Genomic DNA, 25,237 nt, shown 5'->3' with positions numbered 1-25,237 from the left:
AATGGAGAAAATTCAGCATTATATTTAAACATAAAATAAAAAATAACGTGTGAAAGGATTTTGACGACATTGAACACGGGGCAAAGGTCTATGAATTCAGAGCGAATGGGAACAATTACATGACTGAGTGCTAAATTTGCCCACCTTCCTGTCTAGGCAGACTTTTATCAGAAAAGATGAGGAAATGTTCAAAACACCAGGCAAATTTCATTTCAGAAGATGGAACTCAAAATCCCAGGGGGTGATGGCCATGGTTAGATATTATAAGGCAGATTAATAGAAAAGAGAGTAAAACATAGAGGAAGAACTTTCAAGATATGAAGGAAGCTATTTTTTAATGTTCAGGTAGGTCATAAATAGCTTGTATATGTGAGAAAACTATGAGAGACTAGGGAAATAAATACATTTGGAATTGGACCTTTTACTTTACTACAAGCCACTATGGATTAAATAAAACAAAACAAAACACCACAACCACCACCACCACCACCAACATAAAAAAAAAAACAAGAAAACAAAAACACAGCCATTTAAGAGGCATCAGAGTAAACAGAAGGACTTTTCCTCAATAGTGCCACAAAATTAGCTGGCTAATTGCAAATAATTATGTATGAAAGAAAATCTATAAACATAAAGCTGTTTCACACTATGTTATCTGGGTCTCAGAAAATAGCTTAAGAAAGTTTACTTGAATGACAAATTATTTAGCATATACCAATTAAATTTCCCAACACCTAACAAAATTTAAAAGTTACAAGATACTTAAAGGTACAGAAAATAGCAGTCATAGTAAGAATAAAATAAATGAACTGAAATTAACCAAAATATGTGCAGCAGGTTGAGTTCATAACAGAAAGTAAGAATTACTATATCTATATTTTGCATCATTATGATGGGATAGGAAAAGTGGATTAAACTTAGGATAGGTATAAAACCACCCAAATTTCACAACTAAAAAATGTCAATAGTAGTATATGCCATTAAAAATATACACCAAAAGGGTGTAATCAACGATTAAACACCAAAATGTCATTAAAATTCACAATAAAATTATATAAAATTATGGATGGGGGAAGCACCACAAAGAAAATGGATAGAATAGTAATGAATAATATCACCACTTTAAACGGGATAATATATAATCATTTGGTGATTCCTTGACTAAAAATAAAGACTGACTCTGACAGATAGAGACACCCACAGCCAAACAGTGGATAGAGCTTGGGGACTTTTATGGAAGAATTGTAGGAAAGATTGTCAATCTTGCAGGGGATAGGAATTCTACAGAAGACCAACAGAGTCAACAAACCTGGACCCTTGGGGCTCTCAGAATCTGAACCACCAAAGAAAGAACATACACAGCCTGGATCTAGGCTTTCCTTGCATAAGTAACAGATGTGCAGCACAGTCTTCAAGTGGGTCCAAATAACTGGAACGGGCTGGGGTAGGGCTAGTTTAAAAGCTGTTGCCTTTCTGTGTGATATATTCTACTAGCTGGGCTGCCTTGTCTGGCCTCAGTGGGAGAGGCTAAACCTAGACCCAGAGATTTGAAGTGCCAGGGTGAGTGGAGGTGGACACCCAGAGGGGGCCCACCTACCCTGAGGAGAAAGGAAGGGGAAAAGGACTATAGGAGGGGGTGACCTGGAGTGGGGCAGTGAGCAGGATATAAGTAAAATAAATAAATAAATAAATAAATAAATAAATAAATAAATAAATAAATACTGAAACCTTTGAATTTGATGAAAATTATGATAGTATTGGTATAAAACGATCAATAGACAAATGAGAAGACAAAAGTATCCTCAGCTCATAAATTAATTGCTTGATCAAGAATTCCCTTAGATTTATTAATTATTTTATTTATTTACACCCCCTACAGAGTTGCTCTTCCCCCCTCCCACTCTCCTTTAAATGTGAGAGGGTGGCCCCCACCTTCTTACTCTGGGGCATCAATTCTTTACAGGATAAGGTCTATCCTTTCCCACTGAGGCCAGACAAGGTAGCCCGCTGCTACTCCTTTTTCATGCTAACTCATTCTCACTGTGAACACACTAAGGAACCAAACTTTTAAAAAGTGCCAAGTCCATACTGTGGACAAAGAGTCTACTACCCATTGGGGTAGAAGGTATATATATATATATATATATATATATATATATATATATATATATATATATATATATATGCCTTTCAGGCAGAAATCACATTGTTTCCTTAATTCAACATTCCCTTTGATGCTATTCAGAATGTATCTTCTATAAGATAATAGAATATGATAAATTAATGAATTTTCTTTAATGTATGTTAACAGTAATGTGTATATAAACTTGATTCATAATATATAACTATAGTTGTAAAGTCTAGTATCATATTGAACCTAGAATTTTTAAATGTTTAAATTTGTAAATTAACTACCATTTTCTTTTCTTTCTTCTATCTTACTCATTATTTTTGGTTATTAAATGTTGGCCACATTTCAAGCCCATTTGAATGAAAATGGCATCATGAATAATGAAAGACAAAGAAACAAAATATTAAAGACTTCACATAATAAACCATATATCTTAGAACAGATCTACATGATAAATCAACTAAATTATAAACTCCACAATTCAATTTATTTTTATCTTCATATTAAAACACACAAGTTGAAATTAAATGATTCCCTGGTTATAATCCATATGTTGCATTTCCATTAACATAAACCAGAAAAAGTCAATGCGTACTAACAATTAACTCGACATTGTTTTGGCCTCTAGTCTGTCTCAGAAGGCATTTTGTCAATAGGATGTATAAAAATATTGCTATATCACCACAAATTGTCTTGAGGGAAAGAAGACTTGTAATTTTATCATGATGGATATTTGAAGCAACTAAATTACTACTAAGTATACCCACAGCTTTTCCTTCTGGACTGGTTCCAACATAAGGCAAACACACACACACAGAGAGAGAGAGAGAGAGAGAGAGAGAGAGAGAGAGAGAGAGAGAGAGAGAGAAAGAGAGAGAGAGAAGCCCTAAACCCACCCTATGCCCTTCTTTTTTCCCTCCACCACCCATACTATACCCTTCTGTAAGATGATTTCCTGCATCCCAGATGTTGTTACACTACAAAGTTCATCAGATGGACCAGTTCAGAAGTGCCCAGGGGGATGCTCTCATTTTTTTCACAAAATATTCATAACACAATTTTCCAGCACACATGTTATAATTTTTATAACATTTTTAGTGAGCATCAAAAAGTCAGGAATTATATATTTCATTCATCCTTTTATTTAAACTTACAGTAGTCAAACACGCGAAATATTGTTGCAAAACTAAAGCCAGCATGGAAAGGGAAATCTCAAAAGTCTTACCTTAAGATACCATTTGTATTTAGCATGTTCCCAATTTTCAGGATTTTGTGTCTTTTTGAAAAACTGTTCAACGTCATTCAGCCATTGATTAAATACCTTCATATCATAGTGAAAGTGTCGCCATTTTTCAACTGATCTATCAAACCTCCTAAAATTGGAAAACATGGATGAAACAAAGTAAGTGGTTTATAGGACATATTTGTGGATACCACCAGTTATTTTATTTCTGACAAATGCATTACTTTTGTAGTATCATACATTTGTAGATTTCATTTTCATTTATCAGACATAATGACTAATGTTATATAGGAAGTGTGAATTAAAATGAAATGCAATATTTCCTTTAAAATTAAACATGTATGTTGAGTAAAATGAGTATTAGACAATTACTTAGGAGTTTTAGCATCTTCTTCCTTGTGATAATTTTTAAAAAGTAATTTTTGGACCTAAAGTTTTTAAACTTTTAAAAATTGTTTGGGAACCATAAATTTTAAATTATATGCAGATCGAAATAAAACTAACTTATGAGTTTTATGGGTTTTAACCTTCCTCCTGATTCAGAACTTCAGTTAAGATTACTATCTAGCTGATTGCAGAATTGCCTCCTACAACACTCCGCCTGTTCCATGGTGACTCTTTAGACCTTTGTTCTCACCCAGATCGCTCCTTCCTACATACTGTCTACTAGTCTAACCCAATTTTTTTATCAGTAATCAATATGTAAATACAATTTGTCATTGACCATAAGTATGCACACAGGCCTGGGACTCAGGAAGACAATTTTTAATATTTTTTCTGTACTACATTATACTATCTATTGTCTCACCCTCAGCCTTAGCAGCCTGCTTGTTGGTGCCTGTCCTCCCACATCAAGTCCATTCACTAGAGACTACAACTCATCGTGCAAGTCAAAATCCCCATAACATTTTCATCTCTGTCACTCTAGACATGTTATTTAATTTAGTCCACTTACAGGATTCTCTTCCTCCAACTACCTGGGACCCCACCTTTTTATGAGGATGGGATCCCCTTAACTCTTGCAGCCTTTCTAAGCATTTCCTTTAACACACTTCTGTCCTTCTATGCCACCCATTGACCTGTAGAAACACCAGGCAACTCACAGCTATCTTCTTTCTTAAGATCCAGACCAGAAAACAAAATCCAGGATTAGAAAACTCAACAACAAAGACAAGTCCAGATACCAACATCTAGAATCACCTAAATTATTCCAACTCCAGATGCCTAGATACCAGCACAAATGCACAAACATTAGCAGTTGAGACAATATGGTTCCTCTATAACACAGCAATCCTACAACAGGTGACTCTGAGAAATGCAATACAGCTGAAGCACAAGACAAATATTTTAAAATACAAAATATGAATATATTTGAGGACATAGAGGATATAAATAAATACTTTAATGGAGACTGTGAAAACAAACTGTGGAATGAAATGATAAAAACAAGACATGAAAACAGAACTTTAAGAAATATAGTCTTTAAAGAAAACCTAAAGTAAAACTGCAAATGATTGATTTAGGAAGTCAAACAAAATCTTTTGATATAAAGCTCTTTAACAAAGTACAAGATATGGAACAGTCCTTGAAGACAAACTAAAAGAAATGGATAGATTAGTCAAAAAAAACCAAGAAATTAAAAAAAATCCAGGAACCAACTACCCAGGAAATCTTTATCTGAGACACTATGTAAAGGGCAAATTTATAAATCATAGGAATAGATGAAGGAAAAGAAACACAGCTTACAGGCACAGAAACATTGCAATGAAAGAAAATTTCCTCAACTTAAAGAAGTAGTTGCCTATCAAAGTACAAGAAATACACAGAGCTCTCAGTTCCTTTGGATTCAATCTCCAGAGTCACCACGAACACTGCAATAGAACACCAGCAACAGCCTTTACTCCCAACCCTACTTCCTGTGTATCCTATAGACTATCCTATTCCTGGACTCCCTTTTTCAGCTCTTAACTGTTTCCCAGATCCCAACTTGGGCAGACATCCGATACTCAATTACTGGACACACCACACTCAACACACTGAACCAGGTATGGTATGCTGCTGCTTTAAACTTTTTCTAATCAGTCTTTTTCCCAAGTCCCTTGTGCTGCATCAGAACACCAGCTTGAGCCTCCTCTTCTCTTGTACATGCTTCCTGTGGATCCCAAACCCCCAAACTGGTATCCCTTTCTCCCTAGCATCTAACACTAGGAACCATAAACATGCAGGGATGCAGGCCAATGAAACAAGCAACATACAATCAGTACACTCTGAAATTCCAGAGAGGAAATAGAAACCAAGGAACATGACAAAGAGAAAAAAATCCATCGAAGACAAACCAAGAACTCAGCAAATCTAGACATATAACCACCCCAAAATCCAGACACCTAGACACTAGGGAGAAAATAGAAAAGTGAGAACAATATGTATCTACTAGAGCTTAGATATCATACCACAACAGACCCTGAATATTCCAACATAGATGAAGCAGAAGAAAAAAGACCTTGAAACCAACTACATGAAGATGGAAGAGGTCTGTGAAGAAGCAATGAGTAAATCACCTATAAAACCACAAACAGTTAGAGGAAACAAATGAATAACTTAAAGAAATTCAAGAAAATTGAAAGAAACAGCCGAAGGGAATGAATAAAACTCTTCAAGTCCTGAAATTGAAACTAGAAGAAGCAATGAAGACATGAACTAAGGGAATTCTGGGAATGAAAAATGTAGGAATATGAATAGTAACTACAGAAGCAACTCTCACCAATAAAATACAAGAGATGGAAGAAAAAAACTCAGGCATTGAAGATAGAATAGAAGAAATGAGTATATAAGTCAAATAACATATTGCATCTAAAAATTTCTTGACATAAACCTTCCAGGAAATATGGGACACTATAAAAATACCAAGCAATAGTAAGAATAGAAGGAGAACAAAGTCCAATCTCAAAGACCTAGAAAATATTTTTAACAAAATCATAGAAGAAAATATTTTTAATGTAGGATTGGGTGGATGGGTGGGGGAATACCCTCATAGAAGAAGGGTGGGGGATGGGATAGGGAGTTTATGGACTGGAAACCGGGAAAGGGGATAACATTTGAAATGTAAAAGAAATTTAAAAATCCAATAAAGTAAAAAGAAAAATAAAAAGAAAAGGATGGAAAAGAAGATACTTGTATAAGAAGCATACAGAAAGCCAAATTGGTTGACCCAGAAAATAAAGTCCCTTTGCCACATTACAATCAAAACAGTAAACATACAGAAGAAAGAAAGAACATTTGAAGTTGCAAAGGAAAAAGACCAAATAGCATTAAAAGACATAAAACATAAAAATATAAGAAAAACATAGAATTGCACCTGACTTCTCAGTGGAGACCAAAAGCCAGGGCTTAGACAGATGTGTTGAAGACTCAAAGAGACCATAGATGGAATACTATACCCAGTAAAACTTCCAATCATCATAGATGCCTGGATAGCCAAAAGCTAAAAGCTGAATACCCCAGAAACCTAGGATAGAGCCAAACATGACAGGACAAAAATTTCAATGAAATGATTCCTAATGATATTCACTTATAATCATCGTCAGAGAGGTTTCATCCAGCAATAGACAGCAACAGACACCAAAACCTGCAGCTAAACATTAAGCAGAGCTGGGGAAATTTTTTTTTCAATTTTGTTGAAGATGGGGAGAAAAAATTTTAGGAGATAAAGGGGTCAAGGACTCCATAAGAATGTGGCTCACAGAATCAACTAAGCTCGGCTCTACGGGCTCACAGAGTTTGAAGCAGCAATCAGTGAGCTTGCATTGGTCTAAGATAGGTCTTTGGTTTATATGTTATGGTTATGTAGCTTGGTCTTTTTATAGGAATACTAATAATATTCTCTGGATATTTTGACTGCTATTGTGACCGTTTTCATGCCACGGGGCTGATTCATCTAGCCTTGATATGAAGGCATGTGCCTAGTCTAACTGTAACTTGTTATGTTGAATTCCAGGTGTGTACTCTTTTATGAAGTGAAACAGAGTAATAGTGGATCTTGGAGAAAGAGGAGGTGGTAGGAGGTGCTGGGAAGAGTGGAGAAAAGGGAAACAGTGGCCAGGATGAAATACACACACACACACACACACACACACACACACACACACACACACACACACACACACACACACATTATAAAATAAGTGTAATAATGTGTGGGACTGTGAAAGGCAGCCTGGTTCCTGGTTGAGCTAGGGCTAGATACCCAGCGATCCTAAAGTGACAGTAGGCACTTCTCCTGATTCCTAGGGCACCAAGGCCCGTATCACTACCCACAGCCTTCCAAAGATTTGTGGCCATCAGTCATGTAAAGGCAACACCCTGAACCCTTCAACATGTAGAAGAAGTGACCTGTGGTCATGTAGGCTCAAGACAGATCTCCATTATAATGAGGTAATTAAAGGCCTGGAGGCTTAGCCAATAAGCATTCTTTCCCAGACACTCCTCCCTGCAAAAGGCATTTGATCTCCGGCCCACCCTGAGAATTGGGGTATGGTTTTACTCATCTACTTTCTGTCATGACAATAAATGTCTTAAAACCATGGACTGCCACTTTTCATCAGGATCCGCTTTGGGGAGCTACAGAGGAGGTATTTGCCTACAGAGCCATGGCCTAATCTCCCATAGAAGAATTTTCTGTGCTCCCTGCCATGACCACCAAACCAAGCTGAGCCCAAGTCTGCAACCATCAAGCCAAGAACTCCCCCTCAAGACCACCTGGAGAGCCTCTCCTCTTTTCCTCCTTGGCCTTGTGCTAGATCCAGCCGGCAGGCCCCACAGGAATGCTGCTTATTACTGGATTGCTTGCCTTGGCTTGCTCAGCTTGCTTTCTGATAGAACCCAGGACAACCAGGCAAGGGATGGCACCACCCTTTCTCCTTGATCACTAATTGAGAAAATGCCTTACAGCTGGATCTCATGGAGGCATTTCCTTAAGGGAGGCTCCTTTCTCTGTGATAACTCCAACTGTGTCAATTTGACACACAAAACCAGCGAATACAGAACTCAAGTTTGCAAAAGAAAGATCCTTGTCAAAGAAGCAAAAAATATACAATGGAGAAAAAGAAAGCATCTTCAATAAATAGTGCTGGTCTAACTGGCTGTCTGTATGTAGAAAAATGAAAAGAGACCCATATTTGTGACCTTGCACAAAGCTCAATTCCAAGTGGACCTCAACATAAAACCAGACACACTGAATCTGATAGGAAAGAAAGTGGGAAAGAGCCTTGAACTCAATGACACAGGGAGAAATTTCCTAAGCAGAACTCCAATGGCTCATGCTCTAAGATCAAGAATGGATAAACGAGACCTCTTGAAACTGCCAAAGTTTTGTAAGGCAAAGGACAGAGTCAATAAGACAAATCATCAGCCAACAGATTGGGAAAAATATCTTCACTAACCCCGGTCTCAATAGAGGGCTAAATTCAACCGGGGGTTCTTTCTTTTAGAAAATCAACACAGTAAACAAACCTTATCTAACCTAAATAAAAGGCAGAGAACATTTGCTGAAAATGCTATCTTTTTTCCATTTGATGGTTTTGGCTCCTTTGTCAAAAATCAAGTGACCATAGGTGTGTGGGTTCATTTCTGGGTCTTCACTGGTTCAACTGGAGGTCAACATGTAGAAGAATGCAGATCGATCCATGCTTATCACCCTGTACAAAGCTTAAGTCCAAGTGGATCAAGGACCTCCACATCAAACCAGACACACTCAAACTAATAGAAGAAAAACTAGGGAAGCATCTGGAACACATGGGCACTGGAAAAAATTTCCTGAACAAAACACCAATGGCTTATGCTCTAAGATCAAGAATCGACAAATGGGATCTCATAAAACTGCAAAGCTTCTGTAAGGCAAAGGACACTGTGGTTAGGACAAAACGGCAACCAACAGATTGGGAAAAGATCTTTACCAATCCTACAACAGATAGAGGCCTTATATCCAAAATAAACAAAGAACTCAAGAAGTTAGACCGCAGGGAAACAAATAACCCTATTAAAAATGGGGTTCAGAGCTAAACAAAGAATTCACAGCTGAGGAATGCCGAATGGCTGAGAAACACCTAAAGAAATGTTCAACATCTTTAGTCATAAGGGAAATGCAAATCAAAACAACCCTGAGATTTCACCTCACACCAGTGAGAATGGCTAAGATCAAAAACTCAGGTGACAGCAGATGCTGGCGAGGATGTGGAGAAAGAGGAACACTCCTCCATTGTTGGTGGGATTGCAGACTGGTAAAACCATTCTGGAAATCAGTCTGGAGGATCCTCAGAAAATTGGACATTGAACTGCCTGAGGATCCAGCTATACCTCTCTTGGGCATATACCCAAAAGATGCCCCAACATATAAAAAAGACACATGCTCCACTATGTTCATTGCAGCCTTATTTATAATAGCCAGAAACTGGAAAGAACCCAGATGCCCTTCAACAGAGGAATGGATGCAGAAAATGTGGTACATCTACACAATGGAATATTACTCAGCTATCAAAAACAACGAGTTTATGAAATTCGTAGGCAAATGGTTGGAACTGGAAAATATCATCCTGAGTGAGCTAACCCAATCACAGAAAGACATACATGGTATGCACTCATTGATAAGTGGCTATTAACCCAAATGCTTGAATTACCCTAGATCCCTAGAACAAACGAAACTCAAGATGGATGATCAAAATGTGAATGCTTCACTCCTTCTTTAAATGAGGAAAAAGAATACCCTTGGCAGGGAAGGGAGAGGCAAAGATTAAAACAGAGACTGAAGGAACACCCATTCAGAGTCTGCCCCACATGTGGCCCATACATATACAGCCACCCAATTAGACAAGATGGATGAAGCAAAGAAGTGCAGACCGACCAGAGCCGGATGTAGATCACTCCTGAGAGACACAGCCAGAATACAGCAAATACAGAGGCGAATGCCAGCATCAAACCACTGAACTGAGAATAGGTCCCCCGTTGAAGGAATCAGAGAAAGAACTGGAAGAGCTTGAAGGTGCTTGAGACCCCAAAAGTACAACAATGTCAAGCAACCAGAGCTTCCAGGGACTAAGCCACTACCTAAAGACTATACATGGACTGACCCTGGACTCTGACTCCATAGGTAGCAATGAATATCCTAGTAAGAGCACCAGTGGAAGGGGAAGCCCTGGGTCCTGCTAAGACTGAACCCCCAGTGAACTAGACTATGGGGGGAGGGCGGCAATGGGGGGAGGGTTGGGAGGGGAACACCCATAAGGAAGGGGAGGGGGGAGGGGGATGTTTGCCCGGAAACCGGGAAAGGGAATAACACTTGAAATATATATAAGAAATACTCAAGTTAATAAAAAAAAAATAAGTAGATATTCATTGTTAGTTAAATGATAATCAAGATACAACCCACAGACCCTGAGAGTTTGTTAAAGAGAAGCACTCTAAGGTGATGCTTAGCTCTCCCTGGAAGCACAAATGACTAGGTGAGTGAGCAGGTGGGAATGAGACGGGGAGGTAGAAGGTAGAGGAGGGATGGAGAGAGACTGTGGGGGAATACAAGTGGAACTGGGGGGCAGCTGGATGGCAGTGTAGAAACCTAGTGCAGTGGAATGTACCAGTAATCAATGAGGGTGAAACTAGTGAGGTATTCTAGTATTGGAGGAAAAGGAGTCTGAGCAGGTCATGTCATCTTCTGTAGTCAAGCAAGGCTTCCACTGGTAAGACTGGATTATGTTTGGTTGTTGACCTGGTGGGTAGTTCTAGAAAGATCCCCAAACAACTCAGGTTGATGCTAGACTATAGAGACACTCCCCAAAACTAACAGCAAGGCCCCATTGCCAAGTATAAGTTCTATACAGCTCATTGGACATAAAGTGGTTGAACTGTGTGAGATTGGAGCCTTCACCCTTACATTCTAGTCTCTTTGGCACAAGAAGTTATTCTTTATGTTATGGAACAGAAACATGGTTTAATTTGAGGCCTGTGTCACAAGAGAAAACCCACGGCCTACACTGCCTGGATGGACAGGAACTGAAGAATAGATATCCCAGAAACCAAGAATAGAAGCAAACAAAACTGGCATTACCCCAAGTCAATGAAAATTATCATGAAGGACATTCTTCTATATTCATAGATCTATAGCTTCCCCAGTTCAGTAATCATAAGAAAGGCTTCCTTTGTCAGCATATGGCAACAGGTACAGAGAAACGGAGCCATACATTATGCAGAAAGGAAGGCTAAATTGGACTTTTCAATCAGGTTACTACCCTGCAAGTACAAGGAATCATACAAAAGAGGGAGTGGAGAGACTGTAGGAGTCAAACAGGATGGAGTTCACTAGGAAAACATTTAAGAACCCATTGAATCGTTTAAGCAAGGCTCTTATGCCATCACAGAAACTGAAGTGGCATGCTCATGGGTCTGCACCAGGTCTTCTGTGTATATGTTGGCATGATGTTTTTGTATGAGTCCTGAAAGTGGGAGCTGGTATGCCTCTGACTGTTTTGCCTGTTCTTGAGATTCTTTTCCTCCTATTGGATTGCTTTGTCTATCCTCAATACAAGGGCTTTGCTTTGTTTTATTTTATCCTGCTTTGTTTTGGTTGGTTGGTTTCTCTTGGAGGCCTCTTCCTTTTTCAAGGGAAATAGAGGAGTGGGGGGCAGGTTATCTGAGGAGAGGAGAGGTTAGAGTAGTGGGGAAAGAGAAATCTCTAAAGAGAGGAGAGGTTAGAGTAGTGGGGAAAGGGGAATTTCTAGTTAAGATATATTGGGATAAAAATAATCTATTTCTTAATTTAAAAAAAAGAAAAGAGAAGATTAAGCATCCAAAACACCAAATAAAAGGGACCAGAAAAGAAATTCTCCAAGACACAAAATCAGAACACTAAACACAAAGAACAAAGAAAGGATATTAAAAGTTCCTAGGGAAAAAGAACAAATCAGACATACAGGTAGACACATTAGAACAACAGCTTATTTCTCAATGTAGTCTTTGAAACACATAAGGGTCTGGATGTATAGTCTACAAGCTCTGAGAGACCATAGATACCAGCTCAGAGTACTGTAGCCAGCAAAAACCATTAATCACAACAGAGAGAAGCAGAAAGATATTTTATTATAAAATTAAATGTTGGCAGGGTTTATCCACCAATCCAATTCTACCGAAGACTTTCGAAAATGCCTTTGACAAAATCCAGCATTCTTTCATGATAAAAGTCTTGAAGAGTTTGGGGATACAAATAACATAATCTTAAACATAACAAAGACAATTTGCCCACAGCCCACATGCAAAAAAAAAAAAAAAAAAAAAAAAAAAAGAGGAACTCAAGACAGGAACAAGACTATAGTCATTTTATCTACAAACCTATTCATCATACTACCAGAAATTTATGTAGAGCAATAAGGCAATGGAGGATATCAAGGGGATACACAAATGAGAAGGGAAGTATTCAATTATCCTTAATTGCAGATGATAGGATTGTATGAATAAGTGATGCTAAATATCCCACAAGGAACGCCTATGGCTGATAAAGGTTTTCAGCACAGTAGATGGATACCAAATTAAGTCACAAAAATCTCTAGCCCTCCTGTATCCAAAAGACAAATGGACTGAAAATGAAAACAAGGAAATATCACCTTTCACAACAGCCTCAAAAATATAAATTGCCTTGTGATAACTCCAAACAAGCAATTGAAAAACTGCATGACAAAAACTTCCATGTCATTGAAGGAAAAAATTTTAAAAAGATCAGAATAAGAAAGATGTCCCATGCTCATGGGACATGTATTAAAAATGAACGTCCTACTAAAATAATCTCTGAACTCAACACAATCAGTGTCAAAATGGCAACACAATTATTCACAGAAATCGAAAGGTTAATTTCAGCTTCATAAGGAAAGACACACACACACACACACACACACACACACACACACACACACACACCTTAGAATAGATCAAATTATCCTGAATAATAAAAGAACTGCTAGAAGTATCACTACCCCTGATTTTAAGTTGTGCTACAGAATTACAGTAATAAAAACAGCAGAGTATTGCCATAAAAATAGATACATTGACCAATGGAATAAATTGAAAAGTCAAACAAAACTCCATAGCCTGACAGACACAGGAGTTTTCTTTAAATAAAGAAGCCAGAAATACACATTTCTACAAATAGTGCTAATCAAACTAGATTGTTGCATGCAGATGAACAAAAGATACACATTTATCACAGTGCACAAAATTCAACTTCAAATCGATCAAGGACCTCAAGAAAAGGCCAATGTACTTGAATCTGATAGAAGAAACAGATGGAAATAATAGTTTAAAATTCACTGACATAAGAAAAGAATTTCTGAAAAGCATATTGATAGCTCAGGTTCTAAGATCAACAAAATTTAATCAAATGAGATAAAAAAGAATCTGTATGGCAAAGGACACCATCCTTTGAGCAAATTAACAGGCTACAATAGGAAAAGACTAATTACACATCTAATAGAGGGTTAATATTTAAAATATTCTTAAAATGTTAAAAAATATATTGAATATAAAAGAATCAAATAGCTCAATTTAAAAAATCAGCTCGAACTAAACAATTTTCAAAAGCTAAACACAAAAGGCTTATTAACAATTAAATGTTCAACAGCCTTAATCATCAAGGAAATGAACAAAATATATTACAGTATCATAGAAATGCAAATCAAAACTATCTTATATCAATCAGAATGGCCAAAATTAATAAAAGAAATGAAAACTCACTGTTTAAAATACAAAGAAAGGGAACACTTACTTGTTGCTGGTTAGAGTACAAACTTCTAAAGCCACTATAAATATCAGTGAGGTAGCTCCTTAGGTACGTGGGGATTGATCTACCTCAAGATCCAGCTATACCAAAGGCCTTTACATCCTACCACGTAGATAATTGCTCATCCATGCTCATTGCTGCTCAATCCACCATAACTAGATTATTACAGCCTAGATGTCTTTCATTGATGAATAGATAATAAAAATATGGTATAATCCCAAAGTGGCCTATTATTTAGCTTAAAAAAAAAGACATTTGCACAGAATCAGATGGAACTAAAAAAAAGTTTGAAGTAACACCGACCAAAAAGCAACCAAACAAACAAATAACAACATGTTTTCTCTTATATGTGGATGTTAGCTTTTAGGCATTTGGTAGACATTTCATAATCTATACAACCAAAGAGGTTAGGTATCTAGTAAGGGGCTAGGTAGAAAGGGAAGGATTCCCAAAGAAGGAGAAATGGATTATATAGTTATGAAAGACAGGGAGAGAGTGGAAAGAATGACTATAGCCTTGTATTTGTATTGAATTTACATTTAATATGTCATTATATTCTTGTAAAAACAAACCTGAAACAATAGTTTGGTAATGAGATGGATGTAGTGAATGACAGCACCAACAGGTTTTCTCTAACTAGTTTGTTTAAAGTAAAATCTGTCTTTGAGAACTATTAATATGTTCTTTGGTTTGTGCCTTAGTCTTGGGGAGCACACAGGGGTCCATGTTAGTTGACTCTGTTAGTTTTCCAATATGGTTGTCATTCCCTTCAGTTTCTTTAATCCTCTCCTAACTCTTCCATAGAGGTCGGTGCCTCAGACCAATGGTTGGCTGTAAGTAACTGTATCTGTCTCAGTCAGCTGCTGGTAGAACCTCTTAGAGAATAGCCATGATAGGCCCCTGTTTGTAAGCACAACATGGTATGAGTGATAGTGTCAGGGTTTGGTGCCTGCCCATTGGATGGATCCCAAATTGGGCTGGTCCCTGGTTGACCATTCTTTCAGTCTCTGCTCCATTTTGATCCCTGACATTCTTTTAGACAAGAAGAATTTTTGCTCATAAATTTTGAAGGTGATTTGGTGTCCCTGTCCTTCAACTGAGGTCCCTGTCTAACTACTGGGAGTGGTTTCTTCAGATTCCATCTCCCCACTATTGGGCATTTCGGCTAAGGCAAAAAAACACTGAAACCTGTGAGTCTCCCCCAATCCAGGACTTCCTATCCCCCAGGAGCTGCATATTTCCATTCGTTTTTCTGACCGTCTAGGCTAATCTCCTGTCTTCTCCCATACATGATCCTGTCCCATTTTCTCCTCCCCTTCCCCTCTCTCATCCATACTCCTCCCTCTGCCTCCTAAGATTATTTTGTTCTCCCTTTTATGTGGGATTGAAGAGCATACAGAGGCTGGTCTTAGGCTATCAGCACACATGTAGCAGAGAACTGCCTTGTCTGACTTCAATGGGCAAGGAGACTTGATGCCCCAGGGAATGGGTGTGTGTGTGTGTGTGTGTGTGTGTGTGTGTGTCACTCTTAGAAGCAAATGGGAGGGAGTATGGGGGGAAGAACTCTGTGAGGTGGTTCTGGGAGCAGCAACATTTGGGATATAAATAAAACAATAATAATAATAAACATACACTAAAAAGACAATTGTATTATAGAGTTACACGAATAAAATACACATTTAAGCAACAAAATGATGATGCCCATCTTGCAAATCTACAAGTAATCTAGAATTTGGGGCTGATTAGTTGTATAAAATAAGTGGTCTCATAATAAACTTCAAGAGGTTACATCCTTTAAACGAATTCTTTAAGAATTATGTTCCATAAGGATCTCTGTTTCAAGAAATCAGATGCTGCTGTTGATTAAGAATCTTAAACCTTTAAGTATATGTTAGTTCCATATTTGTGAGACTAGGATTTATTTTTAATTAAAATTTTCTTGTGGTGTGTGTGTGTGTGTGTGTGTGTGTGTGTTCGCGCGTGCGCGCACCTGTGTCTGTCTGTGTCTGTGTTTCTAGGTGTCTGTATGTGTCTCTATGTGTCTGTGTATCTGTGTCATATATGTATGTCATATATTGGTGGGTACCCATGGGGGCCAGTTAACTTTGGGTAGCCATATCTGAGTGCATAGAGTGAAACTTCAATTATCTAGAGAGGCAGCAAGTATTCTTTCTTTAAATCAGGGGTAAGTTCTCTCTCACAGCATGGTCCTCAAAACAAAACCTTCATCACATCTTCCCTCCCCCTGCTTCTATGAAACTGCTGAAAGAAAGGCCATAGAGAGACTGCCCCACCTGGAGATCCATCCCATATACAGACACCAAACCGAGACACTATTGTGGATGCCAAGAAGTGCTTTATGAAAGAAGTTGGTTATAGCTGTCTAATAAGAGGCTCTGCTAGAATCTGACAAATACAGAGGCAGATGCTTGCAGCCAACCATTTGACTGAACATGGGGTCCCCAATGAAAGAGTTAAAGAAAGGTATTCTTTTTTTTCTATGATGTGGACCTCAGAAGTCAGTATTCTTAATAAAGTAGCTGTCACTCTAGCTCCTAGGTTGATTCACTTTTCATTATCTATTTTTCAACGTGCTTTAGATTTCATTTCTTCATTTCACGAGCCATAACAATAAAATTATTTTAAAATGATTTTAGCTTAACCTCACTTGTCAGTGACTGATTCTTCTCCTACAGTCATAATCTGAGAGGAACAGAGTAGTATACCAGAGCACTGTTAACTGTTGGTCACAACTGATCCATCCAATCTTGTAGAAGTCAGTGGTCCCTCTTCTTAGTTTGCATTTATTACCACCCAGTAATCTGTATTTGTTCCTTTAACACAATTGGCTACACAAGAGAGCTGATGTTGAGCATTCATCTTGTAATAACTAAGCTATTGCTGAATCGAGAGGTTTCCAATCACAGATTCATCTGCTGTCACTCCTCATACTGGCACTATTATTCTCCACCAGATTCTTCAATATCTCTTCCCAATCTCACTCCCGAGTCCATTTTATAGGCTATATTTCTATATTTCTTCAAAAAAAGAGAATGTGTACGGACCATACACTTGATTTCTGAATATGTAGCTTTAAATAATAGAGAAAGTACAAAGAGAAGAAGGACAAAGTGAACGTCTTATATATTTATAACCTGTTCAATAACCAAGGAGTAAAACAGGATGAACTATGGTGGCATATAGCAGTGTCTAAACTTTCCATGTTCCTATTAAATGCTCTAATATTGGGGACTGGGCATCAACACCAGTCTTATTTTTGTTTTAATATTTTCTATAACTCTTCCAAACCAAAGCTTTGAAGTTTAAACAACTTTATGTGTACAAGTGAGAAACAATTTGATATACATATAAAGTTTTCCATATAGTAGACAACCTCTAAAACTTTGAAAACTGTGAATTTGATTTACCTTTATGTTAAAATATTTGTCCAAATGAACAACTCTATCCAGAGAAAATATCAAAAATAAAAGCATATATTTGCACATAATGACATTTAATGTGAGTAATAATATTTTAAGTTCCATTGCAAACATCACATAAAGTTTTAATATAAATTCTTTAGCATTTAATATGCATTGCTAGCAACCTCTATTTACTCTTGAATTTATCATATGAAATTTTGATTTTTATCATGATTACTTATAAATATTCTCCCACCAAAAAATGATTGTGTGTGAAAGTATAAAGTTTTACTGCTTTTACAATATTACATTTATAAAATTAGTCTGCAGTCTGTTACTGTGCCGCTTAAAGTCCTCTCATTCCATTAACTGAACAGTCTATGAGTGAGCAAAATGGCTGCAGCAAACAGGCACATATAAGGAGACATTAAAAATACCACTCTGGGAAATGAGTGTTTTACTTTCTATGTTATATCTAAGAGTGACGTCCAATCTCTTTCCCTAGGAGTAAGAAGCAATGTAGGCCAAACTAAAGAAACAAAAATGTCAATGTAAACAGAAGGAGAATAAGTCAAGTAAATTTAGAATTTTGCAAATATTAAAATTTTTATTCACCATGCAAGCACTATTTCACATTACAGTGTTGTTTCATTTATGTGCAGCATAGCTGATTTCCTGCAGTTTTAAATCAAGTTAGTCAAGCATAAATTACATTTAGGGAGTAATTTAGGTTCTTTTGGGACATACTTTAACACTTCCAAGCCATTAAGGTATTGTTCAATTCCAAGAAATAAATTTAAATAAATAACACCTTAGTAGCCTTCTAACATATCTATTGTAGCTTTATACTTAGCGCTGCAAATTCCACACAGGCCTGCTGATTATTTCCTACTACATATTTAGTCTTTGATGGTGTGAAAGGAATGATCTTGGCTAACCTCTTATTTTTAAAGCAGTGGGGAAGGAGGATGGGATAGGGAGTTTCCAAAGGGGAAACCATTAAAGGGGATAACATTTGAAATGTAAATAAGAACAGAGGCAGAAGGAACACCCATTCAGAGCCTGCCCCACCTGTGGCCCATACATATACAGCCACCCAATTAGATAAGATGGATGAAGCAAAGAAGTGCAGGCTGACAGGAACCGGACAGAGATCTCTCCTGAGAGACACAGCCAGAATACAGCAAATACATAGGCAAATGCCAGCAACAAACCACTGAACTGAGAACGGGACCACCGTTGAAGGAATCAGAGAAAGGACTGGAAGAGCTTGAAGGGGCTTGAGAGCCCATATGAACAAGAATGCCACCTAACCAGAGCTTCCAGGGACTAAACCACTACCCAAAGACTATACATGGACTGACCCTGGGCTCCAACCTCATAGGTAGCAATGAATATCCTAGTAAGAGCACCAGTGGAAGGGGAAGCCCTTGGTCCTGCCAAGACTGAACCCCCAGTGAACGTGATTGTTGGGGGAGGACAGTAATGGGGGAGGATTGGGAGGGGAAGCCCATATAGATCAGGAGGGGGAGGGGTTAGGGGGATGTTGGCCAGGAACCCAGGAAGGGGAATAACAATCGAAATGTAAATAAGAAATACTCAAGTTAATAAAGATGGGGGAAAAAAGAAATGTAAATAAAAAATCCAATAAAAATCAATAAAATAATTTTAAAAATAAAAAGAGAAACAAAGAAAGGAAGTCTGGGTAATCTATAATTAAATATAAATTGGTTATCTGCTCAGAATACTAGTATCTTTCTATGATATGAATATGAACGATTCGCAAGGATCCATGGGTTAGAGGCTTGGTCTTTTGTGTGATGTGGAGGTAGTGGGACATATAAGAGGTGGAACCTAATAGAAAGTCATGGGGGTTGGGCAAGGTTCTATTCCTTATTGAAACTAAGTTCTCCTGGAAGTATTATGATAAAACTTGGAGCACTCTCACATAACAGATGCCCGTGATTTGCTACCTCCAGTGATGAGATTACTTCTTCCTCATGAGCTTCCTCATGATGTGACAGATGTTTATAGCTTATTATATAGACCTAATTTTGCCAAAGTGTACTTACTAAATCACTAGACCTTTGAGCTAAATAAAAGTCTTTCTTTTATAAATGTGATAACCTTATCTATTTCTTTATAAAGTGATGCATACTGACCCCTCACATTTCCAGAAATCAAATCCTTTAGTAATATCACTATATAAATGGTTTTGAAGGCTTGCCTACAAGACATGACATACTTGGAAGAGTGTTCCAATAACACCAATTTTGCTCACACTTTCTAAACCCATTTCAGCCATCAACCCTTAGATACAGTCCTTGGTTCTCTATGCTAAATTGAAAAGTCCATAATAATGTCCATACAGAGCACAATGTGTGCATGTCTTATTAGTTTCCATAAACGAAGTTTGACCTATCCTTGTGACTCTTCAGGCAGGTTGAGGAGTGAGCAGACTATGAGGTTAGAATAATGATAATAATAAAAATTATAATAATCATGATGATGATGATGATGGTGGTGGTGGTGGTGATGATGATGATGATGATGATAATTTGCACCCCACCCAATTTGATGAATCATTTACCAGGTAACCTTGGGTAAGCAAGTGAGCTCTTGGAAAACTGATTATAAAACTATTCCTTACTCCTCAAGGTTAATTATGAAGGAAAAATGAATACTTGAAAACTTATTTACACAGTATCTGGCAATCATTGACAGAGCTTGCTAAAGCTGGACTATTAAATTTCAACCATTGTGGTTGGTATGATGTGTACTTCATTTTGATTTTAATCTGCATGTTGCTCGATCCTAAGATTTACAAACTATTCATATATTTATTGGCTATTTACATCTTTTTATTTTTGTGATGATGAAAAGTGTTAGTGTTAGTGAAGAATAAAATGCATTATTGATTTTTCGTGATTATTTTATGAACACCATCCAGGTAAAATATAGAATAATATATACAGGCCTCGGTGTGACCTCTTTCATCACATCATTTTCAAGAACTTTCCCCATTTATCTATAGTTTTTTTATATTCTTCTCTTAATGACTAATAAGAATTCTTCATAATTATTGATGTGCACACCTCATGTAATTTATGTACATTTCAAATCTCTTTCTCTCACTCTGTGGCATTAACATTTTGTCTCTTAATGGTGTACTTTGATATACACAAATTATTAATAGGCAATGTAGTGTAGCACATTTTTTTTATTGAGGATTATTTGTTCCTAAAGTTTATTATTTAATAGTCTTTGTTTACCAAATACTCGTGTATATATTCTTGTTTATTTTTGCAAACTGTATATTAATTTGCTATTTCCCATTTAGGTCTCTATAAAATTTTAAGATTTCATTTTTATATATTATATAATACACAAATAATGTACACATATTTTCATAAGCCTGAATTACTGTTATAATTTTTTAGGTAAGGCATTCACTGTGTACAAAATAATGAGTGTGCAGTTAAAAAGTAAATATGTTTAGAGTGAAAAATACTTGTTCCATTTCCAAACTTACTCTGTAGTTACACTTTCAGTGTTAATAAAAATTTCATAATTTGAAATATTTATGGGGCAAAGCAAGAACTAAGCCAACACGGTGTTATAAAGTAATAGTTTTACATTCAGTTTTACTGTTTTCAATATAACCAATGCTTGTAATTTTACAGCTCTAGATTGACATTTTATTCTGTAACACACTGTTTACTTTATTGATCCTTAATCCTCCCTAGGTTGCGAGCCTGGTTCTCAGGCTTCAAATGATTTTGGATTACTGCTTTGATTTTAAGTTTCTCACAGTTTTTATAACAGCAAAGTTTAAAAAAACATTTTAAGGCTTTTATTGTTTTCTTTACTGTTGAAGTTTATCAGTTCTGATGCCCCAGCACTCAATTCTCATAATAAATTTTCATTCATTTTAATATGAAATATTTTTTAAAAGTTTGACAGGTTTTGAAATTTAATGGAGTTAATTCGATCACTAAATACACGTTTTACCATTTATAAGGAAGACAGATATAATTTGCCCAAAATGATGTCCAAGTTTCTCGGGAACATCTCATTCACTTTATAAAGGTTCAACTAAAAGTTTCAGTAGGGTTTGGAAAACATTATCTATTAAAGCATGAAGAAATAAATATTTTAAGCTTTTTATCACTCATAAACTTTATATTGCACAGATATGCTGTTGTAACTCAAATTCAGTGTTAGACTCAGTGTAAATAAATGGTGAGCTTGAATGTCAATAAAACGTTATTTTCAGAAATTTGTGGTGACCCAGGAGATAGACTCCTGGTAGGAATTAATCAAACCTTGATCTACAAGATTAAGACACATATCCTGTTGTATAGGACTTTTTTTTTTTTTTTGAGTCAAACTGTAACCATCTTCAGGAATTTTTCTGGACTTAAACTCCCAAAACTATGACAGCTGGGTTTGCAGCCTGATCACTTTCTTTCTTGGAAGGTGGGGATGGAGAGAATAATGGGACCATCACTTGAGATTGAGACACCTGTATCAGGAAATTACATACAAATCTGCCTTAATTGCATGTGTCCATGGAAACTCTTGGAAGAGATAAGGTATATAAGTGGGGAAGGATGATCCAATGGGAATTGATCTACAAAGTCCTGGGGTAGTTATCAAGAATGTTGAGTGCAGTGTGACCAACTTAGAGTCAAACATGCTTCTATCTGTGTGGGCTATTCTTTCCAGGATATCCTCTGTGAATCGCAAAACTGGTATGTTGTTAAGTTCTTGGTTTTCTTTCTACATCTTTAATTTTCTGTTAATGATATCTAATGTAGATGGTGTTAGGTTAACCTTCATACTTCTCCTATTTTCATGATTCTTTCTTTTATGTGCCTTTACAGTAAAATTAATATTAAATGTATCCTCCATCCCCACTGCCATAGACGTTTGTGAGAGCCTAATACCTCAGCTTTTACATATTGCTGATAATCTTTCCAATTGTCAGTTTATTACTACTGCAACTAATTACTACACTGCCACACTTCCTTTCTGCTGACAATATAGTCACTGGGCAAGTAGACTGTGCTACATTTGAGGATTGAATATCTCAAAATTTCCAAAGCTTGCAGTTATTTGGAACATTTAGGTATATATATGGACTCTACCTTCTGAACAATGATGATCTTTGCTAGTAATAGATCTCCCATTTTGAGCTTCTTGGGAAAACCAGTTACTCTATGCTACTTAATGTCTTATTGGCACATTCACATATACAGTGCTGCTTGCCCTAGGTAGACAGTAAACATATCAGAAAAAATGGAGTGTGTTACATGAAAATATGATTTCTTAATAAGCATGGTTCTTAGCCTTCATGCATTCAATGCATTTTTATATAGCTATAGATGTATGAATGGCTTCCAACGAGATTTTTATAGGTTTATATATTCTGTTTATAAATAAAGGCTTGTTTTTCTCATTGGACTCTTTGGAGTCTAAATAACGTCAGAAAAAATTTAAAATTGCTGCTTGTGCTACTTGGTGTTTTGCAGAAGATAGAAATATGCCATAGTCTATGATTCCAGTAAGGTCTTTGTTGTTTATATTAATACCAATTTTAGTCACTATTTTTTTACAAATTCAAACTTGGTGTAGAATGTATTACTACAAGAATCTACTGGAAATATTTTTCTTAAAAATATAATTTTAAAAAATTAATCTTGGGGTTGGGGATTTAGCTCAGTGGTAGAGAGTTTGCCTAGCAAGCTCAAGACCCTGGGTTCGGGCCCCAGCTTCAAAAAAAATTAATCTTGTTAATAAAAACAAAAAGTGGTTACTTACTAGAAAAATTGGAGAACTGAATTACATGCCACAAAGAATAATAGATGCTGCACAAGTCAACTAAGGTGTCAGGCAAATGTGAGGGCTTATGAATACTAAAGATTTCAAATCAATGTTTCTGACTAAAGCAAGAGTAATAACATCAAGCATTCAATAAATACTCAGTAGCGTTACTTAAAAATAATAACTATGTGGACTTGGGAGATGGTTTAAAGCAATTGGTGCTCTTGCTCACGACATGGATGTGATTTCCAACAACTACAGAATAACTCACAACCAGATGTAGCTCTGGTTCTGGAGATCTGGCAACATGTTCTGAGGTTTTTGGGTACTGGGCACACAAGAGGTGAGCAGAAACATATATGTAGGACAAATCTCTCTCTCTCTCTCTCTCTCTCTCTCTCTCTCTCTCTCTCTCTCTCTCTCTCTGTGTGTGTGTGTGTGTGTGTGTGTGTGTGTGTGTGTGTGTGTGTGTGTGCGCGCGCGCGCGCGTATGAGAAAGAGACAGACAGAGAGACAGAGAGAGAGAAACCGAGAGAGAGAGACACACACAGAGAGACAGAGAGAGAGAGATTGTTTTTACTCTATGATTCTATCACTTTCAGTGTTTGTGTGCTTGCTCGCTGTCAGTCTTATGTTAATATATGCATACATTTTATATAAATATTTACGATTTTAGGAGACAGGCCAGCCAGGCGTGGCCTCAGTGGGAAAAGAAGCGCCTAATCCTGGAGGGACTAGGGCCTCAGGGAAGGGGGAATACCTGGGGTGGGGGAGAGTGGGAGCACCCTCTCTGAGGCAAGTAGTAGGGGGAATGAGGTGAGAAATGGGGGGACAGGAGTGGGACAATGGGCAAATCGTAAATAAAATAATTAAAGATAGGAAAGAATATTATTAAACATTAGTTTCGTTTAGGAAAGACATTATAAATATCCATGTTTTGTTTATATGTTTATTTTTGAATGGTCGTTATTTTCACCTCCCCTTGACTTGATTGCTTAACATAATTATGTAACAAGGAAAAAATGCCGTTGATATTACTGGTTTCTAGACTTCTGAAAATCTCCCTTTTCTTTTATAAATAATTCTGCCATAGTCCAAAGTCCCTTTAGACCAATGAAAGTACAAAGAGTGTGATATTTGACAATTCTATCATGTTGAGAAAATATTTAGGGTATACTATTTCTGCAAATTTTGTGACAAAAATGCATAATGTGAGCATATGCTAATGTTAGCCTAAAAATTACTCAACTTCAACATCTCAATTTGGCACAATTAGCACTCTGTAAAAATACCCAGGGTAGCAAAAATAGTTTTCTATTAGTGAGCTGTAATGTTACGTTAATATTAAGGTCTTTTAGAGAGATCAGTTATAGAAACTGATTCAGCAACCCTAATAAATAATTATAATCTCTAAGAATTTAAGCTAAATCCTTTGAGAACTTGATAAATTCATGGGTTCTTCCTACAAAATGAGGCTTTTAATTCAGTTCTAAATTACACATTATCCAGATTGCACACCAAGGGACGATTATGTAATATAAGACATATTGGGTACTAAATATTAACTTTAATTTGTCAGGACTTTCAAAACATCTTCGTCTCTACCCAGGGATGACACGTGGAACATATGTCTTTTGCATTTTTATGGGATATTTTATGTCTTTACATTTCAAATGTTAGCCCCTTTTTTTGCTTCCCCCCTCTCCCATCCCCCCTCCCTGCCTCTATGAGGATACTCCCCCTCCCACCCACCCACTCCCACCTCACCACCCTGACATTCTCCTACACTGGGGAAATGAGCC

At 36.9% G+C, this 25,237-nt stretch overlaps 1 protein-coding gene across 8 annotated transcripts in view; it reads right to left on the bottom strand.

Annotated features, from left to right (window-relative positions):
* Positions 1-25,237, bottom strand: part of Dmd (dystrophin) — a 2,349,574-nt gene that overhangs the window by 1,170,793 nt on the left and 1,153,544 nt on the right. For all 8 annotated transcript variants that reach the window (XM_087599109.1, NM_001370876.1, XM_087599108.1 and 5 more), the window contains 1 exon segment: positions 3,357-3,504. In XM_087599109.1, coding sequence (XP_087455235.1) covers positions 3,357-3,504 — 148 coding nt within the window.

This window comes from Rattus norvegicus, chromosome X (genome assembly GCF_021556685.1).
Source record: "Rattus norvegicus strain SHRSP/BbbUtx chromosome X, alternate assembly SHRSP_T2T, whole genome shotgun sequence".
Taxonomy (NCBI): domain Eukaryota; kingdom Metazoa; phylum Chordata; class Mammalia; order Rodentia; family Muridae; genus Rattus; species Rattus norvegicus.
This window is presented reverse-complemented; position numbering and strand designations above follow the sequence as displayed.